This window comes from Carassius auratus, unplaced genomic scaffold (assembly GCF_003368295.1).
Source record: "Carassius auratus strain Wakin unplaced genomic scaffold, ASM336829v1 scaf_tig00043534, whole genome shotgun sequence".
NCBI lineage: Eukaryota > Metazoa > Chordata > Actinopteri > Cypriniformes > Cyprinidae > Carassius > Carassius auratus.
In genome coordinates, this window is record NW_020526778.1 from 1 (window position 1) to 8,635 (window position 8,635).

General features: G+C 32.7%; 1 protein-coding gene across 1 annotated transcript; it reads right to left on the minus strand.

The window, feature by feature from the left end:
- Window positions 1–862: 862 nt before the first annotated feature.
- Window positions 863–4,052, minus strand: LOC113086586 (CMRF35-like molecule 5). Its single transcript, XM_026255456.1, has 6 exons — window positions 4,004–4,052; window positions 3,510–3,818; window positions 1,760–2,071; window positions 1,610–1,658; window positions 1,132–1,190; window positions 863–927 (listed from the first exon to the last, which is right to left on the minus strand). The coding sequence occupies exons 1-6, from the start codon at window positions 4,047–4,049 to the stop codon at window positions 890–892; spliced, it is 813 nt and encodes a 270-aa protein (XP_026111241.1). The 5' UTR covers window positions 4,050–4,052; the 3' UTR covers window positions 863–889.
- Between the last annotated feature and the right edge of the window lie 4,583 nt (window positions 4,053–8,635).

The window sequence follows — 8,635 nt, forward strand, 5'->3', positions numbered from 1 at the left end:
TTTTGACCCCTCTCTGTAAGAGTGAGATATGAAGATTAAATTCCATAATATTTTACATTAAACGCTAAAGAATCTTTGACGTGGATGGCATCTTTCCATTTCACAAAAGTTCTTTATAGAATGATCTATAGATTATTTAAAATGTTCTTCACACTAAGGAAAAACGGTTCTTTTGGCACTGTAAATGGTAAAATGATAAATGGACTGCATTTATATAGCGCTTTCAACAGACCCCATAGCCATCCAAAGTGCTTTACTGTTCACTGATGGCTATTTGTGGAACCAAAATTTAACTTGACAGGGATTTATGAGTGAAATACACATTGTATAGCCTACAGATTTCCTACATGAAGGAAATTATATAATTTCAACTAAAATCTATGTCCATTTATTGATTTATTTAAGTAGCCATAAATGAAGCACTTTAATGCAATTTCAGTCAACCAGAAGTACGATAAAACTCACCAGGCTTTTTTCTCAGCCTCCAAGTTACTATGGCAACAAGAGTAACCAGTAACAGCAAAAGCATTGCGAGAAGACACAAGAGCAGAATCACATCACGCCTATAAGTGATGGAGAGACATTTGTATTTAACACATGGAACCATTCTCTCTTTTAATGCATTTTAATGCATTGCAAATGAATCTTGAAAAGCTTTGCTTGTAATTTAGAGATATTTCAAGCAATTGCACATTGAAATGCCTTAAATACTTGTTTTGCTGTATTTCAGTATTAATAGTCTCTGAGGCTGTTAGAGATGGATGGCTTTCAGCTCCGCAAATAAAATTGACATTACATGGTTACAGCTGTAATAGTTTAAAATGTTTTCAAATGTAACAGTTTGTTAATACAAACACTATTATGAACGACTGAATAATGTTGTTCACACTTACTTGTGTGTTTCTGGTCTTGAATCAGTTGTCATATCTGACAGCCAAAAACAAGTTAGAACATAATGTTATTATCGGTTATTACTAATTGTAGAAGCTGTTTAATAATGAAGCACATTTCCAAGAAAACAATATTCTCGGGTAAATCGCCAATTATGGATATGTGTAAAGTCTACATTTTGTATCTAATAATTATAACTCTAAAGTTCTGTTTGGAGTAATTTGGTAAAGTGTTCCTTACTGTATATTATTTTATTCACACTTGTAGGATTCCTGTTGGTAGATTGTTGTGTTGTGTCTCTGCAAAACAATGTAAAAACAAATATTATAAAAAAATAAATAAAATACTAACATTAATTAATAAAATGCTAATATATGACATAGATTAAAATATACTTTATGTTTAGAATTGGAACTATGGAGCTTATTTATTTAGCCAAACAAATACAAGAACCAAAGTAATATTTTTTAGCCTAATTAGTCTGATACTTTGACTTGCGATCACAAAAATTAAGAAAACAATGAGATAATTTTTTTTTTTTTTTTTTTTTTTTTCATAGCAACAGTCTATTCACAGCAGAAAAACTGAATGTTTGGCTTTTTTACAACTCTTCAAACACACACACACCCACCCACACCCACACACTAGTCCTTCAGCTGTTCTTTGGGGGATTTGAGGTGCTACTGATTTTTTAAATGCTCAAGTATGTTTCACCTACATGTCTGCCTCAGAGGGAGTTGGTGGAGCTGCTGCAATAGTTGTAAATGCTTGAAAGGAGAGAAAATAAATTAGTTTTTTGTTTAGTTTGAGTCATTTAAATTACATAATTTTTATGGATGAATTGGTTTTTGAACCATTAGTTTTTTACCTCTTTTGGGTTCAGTGACTGTGATTTGAACAGGAACCTGCAGATCTTCTACAGAGCAGAAGTACCAGCCAGAATCAGTCCGTCTCAGTCCAGTCATCAGCACAGTGAAGGATCTTCCCCCATCATCATCTCTGATCTGCACTGATGAATTCTGGGATGTGTCAGTCCTCCCCACTGTGTAACATCTCTTATCTTTATATCTGCACCACTGTTTGACTTTATTCTGATATCCAGAACTGTAGAGACACTGAACACTGATATCACCACCTTCATGTCCAGAGACACTGCTGCTCGCCACAGACACATCAGGAGCTGAAACAGTCAAAACAAATATTTTAATTAATACATTTTAATAAATTGCTTCTTATTGTTTTATTTTTCTTGTTTCAGAACAATTCCAGAAGCAAACATTATGACTACAAATATTTTACATCCCATCCCCTAATGAAAGAGAGAAAGAAAAAGAAATATCCAAAAATGCGTTATACGTTATCTTCTCCATTTGACATGTTTGAAGACATTTCCACATTCCAATTTATGGCTCAATTATATTGTTCCAGTTAAGAGCAACATAATACTATTTTACTACTACTTACTATTTCCTTTTGTCAGTTTGCAATCTTGAATTCAAACCGTGTCTCCTACACTGCTACTGCAAAATGCTACTTTATTCTACATTTAACTGTAAGATCAATTCAATCCAAAACAAGTTGAGGTGGTTCTTTTGCGTACGTGTGTGTGTGTGTGTGTGTGTGCATTACAGTTTTACTTTGGTTCTTCTTATATCATCCTTAACATTTGCTAACCAGTAAGTGCATAAATCAAAACAATTCTACAAACAGCACCAAACAGTTTTCCAGCAAAAACCTGTAACCGTCTCAAAGATCTTAATTCATCTCTCAAAATAAAGTATCATCGCCATCAGAATATGAAGTCCTTTTTAGAAACATGCCCCCCTTGGCCTCTCCCACCTCTTTAATCTTTTCTTCTTTCCAGCTGTTTATCCTTTGTGTTTCCTTCTTGTTCTTCTAAAAATGTTTCAGGTGATCTGTTACCACAACATTGATAAATGCCATGCATATTTCAATTAGGGTAGTGGTTTTCTATTTCCCAGCATGCTTTGCATAGGAATGAATTAGGAGTGTAAATGCTGAAAGGGATTGTTTTTAAGTGAAGGGTGTCACGTTCCCTAACCTGTCTGCTCTGTTTGTCTAAATAAACCTAGTTTGATCCTCCATTCTCCTTTCATTCAGTGACAAGTACAAGTAATCTTACTCGTTCATAAATATACGTTAAATAACACTAAGCATGTTCTATGATCGCTGGAGATTTGAACTGAAAAAGATAACATTAATTGGTTCCAGGCTCACAGATCCATTAGTTGGAGCAACTTCATTTTTTCTTTAGTAATCATTTTTAGTAACAGCCTTCAAACTCAAAGTGGTTTGGTGGTTGAAGTTGTGATAACTCAAAAAAAAAAAAAAAAAAAAAATGCAATTTACATTTGTTTTTTTAAAGTGTACTGTCAAAAATGCTAACACTGTGTTGTGCTCTATCTGCTTTTCATTAGTCACTACCATCCCATGTCCTCCATTTTCAGTTTTTTTTATTTGTGTGTAATAGACATCTACTCATAATCAAAAAAACAATTAAGTAATTTACAACATTACTTAGTTACATTATTTCACTGCAGTAAAATGCATAAACATGTTTTTTAGAGAACCGGTGCAATTTGGAAAGATATTCTTACCTGACTGAACCTTCAGATTCAAATAATACCCGTCATCTGGAGAGCCACCGATCTCAACAGCACACCAGTAATATCCAGAGTCTGAGGTCTTCAGATTCTTCCACTGCACTGTAAAAATACTCTGGGCTGGATAATCAGTGAGGGAATATTCTCCTGGCTCATTTGTATACGCCAGTATTTGGCACGAAACCCAATGTGTCCCCTTACACCAGTATTTACGGTTTTCTTTATGTTTTTTATCATATAGACAGGGAATAATTCCAGGTGATCCAGATTTCACTCGGATATTCATACTCCCAATTCCAGCATCTGTAGACAAGATTAAGTTTAGAGAATACCATAAACATGCATAAACTGTGCCTTAAAGTAGCTATACTGAAGAATTACTAGCCTAATGAATTCACATTAAACAATTTTAACAATTTAGGGTTATAAGAGGCCATACAATAGTTTAATAATGCTAATTACACTTAGAGGTAAAACTTGTGTTTTACCTGAGATAAGAAGTAAAATCCCAGGGAGAATAAGAGGGTTAATCATGTCTATAGCGGAGTGCATGTGCATGAGAGGAGCTGGTCACTTCCTGCAGTTTCTGTGTTTCCTCCTGTTTCAGAGGAAGGGCAGAATATCACCTTAAACCACACAAACATTAACAAGTGAGCAAAGTAGCCATTCTAGAAGCGTGAAAATGATCAACACACACAAACTGTTATATGTAACTGTTATTTTAATTTTTTTGTTATTGTGTTCAAGGGGGTTGATATAAAATAATTTTGAACAACCAAATATGATTATAATAAAATTACTGATGATTAGACGAAATTTTAACTTTTCAAATATGTTAAACCTCAAAGAATTTCATATTAATAGCAGTATACCCAAGATGAAAAAAAGTATCTCATATTCTCTCAAAAATAAGAGAGATTCAAGTAAATAAAAACATACATAAATACATACTGTTTGTTTAAATACCATTTAAAAGTGTTGTGGCTGTACAATGATCATGAGGATATTCTGAGCTGATGATAAAAGAATCATCACTCTTGAACCACAACCACAAGAACACAGAAGAACAGAAGCAACACTCGAACGTTCAAATCAAGACACTGACTTCTGCTCCACTCGTTCACCACATCAGACCGTGAGATCAGATCAATGACAGTTCATCAAGGGAAATGAATCACATTATTTTTCACACATACAACTGCAATACCTTTTATTTCATTTTGTATATGCTTGAGTTTATAATAATGCCAGAAACAGAAAGTAACACTGTAGAAGTAAACTAAAAATTTTGACAAAGTAAGGTAGTTATGAACTATGCATTCATTTACAATTGAATGTTTGCTGATGAGATGCATTTCTGGACTTTTATCTATATTATCATTATTATATTATCTTTAAATTAATTTAAATTATTATTACATTTTCCCTGGATCAGTGGGATCAACAGCTGTGGCTGCGACAGATTTCAAGTTTCAGTACTGCTTAAAAAGCTGCAATCTAATCCTGTTAACATGAAATAAGATGCTCCCGAGCAGGTTTGAGATTACAGACCTGTTCCAAGATCATGCCAAATCATCAACAATCAAATCCAACTGAGTTAGCAAAATACAAAGAACGGCTCCCAGGACACGCCCAAGAAAAATAGATTAGAGGGCCCTGAAACAGGTATATTAATGTCTGGTCTACTTACGGTTCATGTAGGATTTAATCATTTATAGTGGTGTATATCACAGGATCTTCAGGTTTAGAATATCTGCATTTCATACAAATCACACAAACACACACACACACACACACACACACACACACAAAAACAATAATAACAGTAACATCAAGAAACCATGTCCTGGAAATATTTTTAAAGTTTTACAGTTGTTAACAGTATATTTCCACATCAACTGTAATTCATTTACAAGAAGCAAGTGTTTGCACTCCTGTTTTTTACATTAACTTACTGTAGTGTGGCATTATGGGATTACACACGCATCTGAAATCCAGCCGACTGGAGCAGTGTGAGAACGACTGAAGATTAGAGGCTTTATTCATAATTCCTGTTAAATTCACTTAATTATATTTAAATATATCCTTTGATTTAAGTTAATGTATCATGACATTTAGACAAGTGGCCTTGGTAACTTATGTGCAGTAAACTGGGAATTGCTATCATAGCATAGTTAGGCCAAATTTACATTGATTTTTGAAAGTTACATTTTCTTATTGAGAGCATTTATTGTAGTGTTTACCTAACTTTTATCATAAAGCCCAATGCGAACGATTGTCATCTAACTACTATCTGTCGAAATAACTGACAAAGAGCAAAATATGTTAAATTTAATTGGTTTATATGTGTTCAACTGTCCCATATTGATGTGACGCATTATTATAATAAGTAATTACATGTAACCAATATAAAGTTGGTTCAACGTTTCACATTTTGTCAGACATTCAGCCTAGGAAATCTTCAATAATTTTTTAACGATTAAGCACAATGACAAGATACATACTGTGTTGTAATTGTTTTCAAATGTAGAAGAGAACACACATTGTGTTTTATTGGTTTTAATCTGCCTTAAGGAATTATAACAGATAGATCATATAATGCAAAAGTGCAGGAAAGGAACTATCTGCAGAGTTCAAATGAAGAGAAAAAGCACAATTATTCAATTTAAATGCTTCACATGTGAAATTTATAAATAATAAATCTCAAATCAAGTGGGTGTGTCTTATTATTTGTCCATAAAGGAACATTTAGCTGTTGGCTTTATTCACAAAACTGTAGCACAACAAAAGTTATTGAAATGTACAGATTGAGAAAAGCTTGAAAAGCATTACAAAGGTTGTGCAGTTTACCGCCACCTAGAGGAACATATTGCACTTGTCCTGACCAAGTCTGACATTCGGAAGTTTAAATAAATTAACTTGAATGCATACAATTTGATATGTAAATGTAAATGGATGTGTCGTGTTACTTGTACAATGCATACTACTGAATTAAATTTGAATCCGTTAACACACTCTTTTTTAAAACATACAGTATTCCAACCAAGGGTGTGTGTTGTTACTGGTTTCTAGAAGAACATTTTGATGGTGGTTTTAGCCACATAACAATAATAGAACACATACTATTGAAAATGAAACCAATACATAACTTAGAGATACATAAAATACAATCTTCTATCTCTGCTACAAAGGCTGTGTCTTGTTGCAGATTTCTTATGGAACATTTTGCAGTAGTTTTCATTGTCAAAAGTGATGCAGAAGTCATGCTATTGACTTTCAAAAATCGCTTGTGCATCCTTCCATCGAGTCTCCAGTATTTCTGCCCCCTAGAGGAAGATACTGGAGTTGTTCTGAATGAGTTTGACATTCAAAGTTAGAAATTATTTTAAAATCACTAAAGTCTTCTATTTCAACTTCAAAAGGTGTGTCTTGTTTCTGATTTGTAAATTAACATTTCAATTCAGGTTTTACACTCATGTGTAAATCAGGACACATGGTATTGAGTTAAAGAGTAGGTTTCTTGAAGTGTCTCGTTGTCACAGTTCTTCTGGATTTATTCTCTCTCAGTTTGTAAGTCATTCCAGACAGACTGATGATGATCAGATCAGATCTATGTGTGGAGCACTGGCTGCTGTCAGACAGAAATCTCAATGGATTATTACAATTTATGTCAAAATTAATATTTGACAATGTAAACTGATATTTCCTACTGACACAACAGTAAAAGATAGAAATAACTGACTTAAAACCATTTTAAGCTGGTGAAAATACTTGTGTTAAAAATGTTTGACCACCATTGCATATTATATATGACATGCTCATCCAAAAAAGAAAAAACAGCCCATATATATTGTATATTAGTTTATAGTACATTAGTTTTTTTGAAGCATATAAGTATGGGACAACACAAATTACAATTTATCTATAGATAAATACACATACATATACACACACATGTAAATCAGCATACAATTTATATCCATGCATTACCACCAACAACACCTAAAAATTAGACTTGCACTCTTAAAAGAGCTTTTTTAAACAAAAGTTACTGTACTCTTGAGTAAAATATTGAGGAAAGCCCCAAATGTTATTTCAGTGACATACAGAAAATACAAAAATGAAAAAATTTTGTTTTGTTATAAAACAATATATATATACTGTATATATATAGTCTTTTTGCCAGTTTTAATAAATACTTATTTGCAACATCATTGACTTCGTTTTTTTTTTTTTTTTTTTTTTTGTAAATGTATCAGGTGTATCATTGATAAATTATTAAAACATCATATTTGGATTTAGGGGTATTTATAGGATTTTATTGGCAACTTTAGTTGCTAGTTAAATACTGTAATTTAATGAAATTGCAGAAAAATGCTGTAAAATATATTTATACAACTTTTGTTGCCAGGTAAATACTGTACTTTAGTGAAATTACAAAATATTGCTGTAAAAAAACTACAAGTTTAATTCAAAGTTACTGTAAAAAATACTACAAACATTTTTACAGTGTAGTTTTCAGCCACAGGAAAATTATTCGTATCACATTTGGAAGCATGTTTGCCACCATTTTTTCACCTGAAGTTCTAAATTATATCTGCATAAGCAGTGGTTTCAGCATTTAAGAAGAAAAAATATTGAAATATCGTGCAGGGCTGTGGCCCTCCAGGAGTTTGACGCATGTGAATACACAGAATTAATCACAAGTAAATACTGAGCAGTGTGAAAGATGAAACAAGATAACCCACGATTCAGATTATCCAGGGTTTACTGATTTATGATGGAATATTTTAAGAATGAAAAGCCTTTCTGTTTATGTATTTCAGCTTAAAGGTTTTAGAATTAGGTTAAGCCGTAATTATTTTAAACAATACACAGTTATTTTGTGTCTCCGTGTCTTTTGGTTCATTTCTGGAAAGACAAAAGGGAGGAGAAAGGGAAGAATATCAGCAGAGCAACAAGGAAATGACTGTTAGTCATGAAATAAACCAGAGATAAATATATAATAATTCCCCAAAGATGATTATAAAAGAAAGTCATTTACAGTCATTTAGTAATTTAGAGAAATTATTAAATACTAACTCTTTGTTACTGACAATGCCTGCGGACCAATAAAAGAA

Coding starts and splice junctions, on each gene's coding strand:
- LOC113086586 (XM_026255456.1), bottom strand. CDS start 4,049: ATGATTAACCCTCTTATTCTCCCTGGGATTTTACTTCTTATCTCAG. Junction 1,659..1,759: donor AGTCACTGAACCCAAAAGAG/GTAAAAAACTAA, acceptor TCTCCTTTCAAG/CATTTACAACTATTGCAGCA. Junction 928..1,131: donor TGTGAATAAAATAATATACA/GTAAGGAACACT, acceptor TTTGGCTGTCAG/ATATGACAACTGATTCAAGA.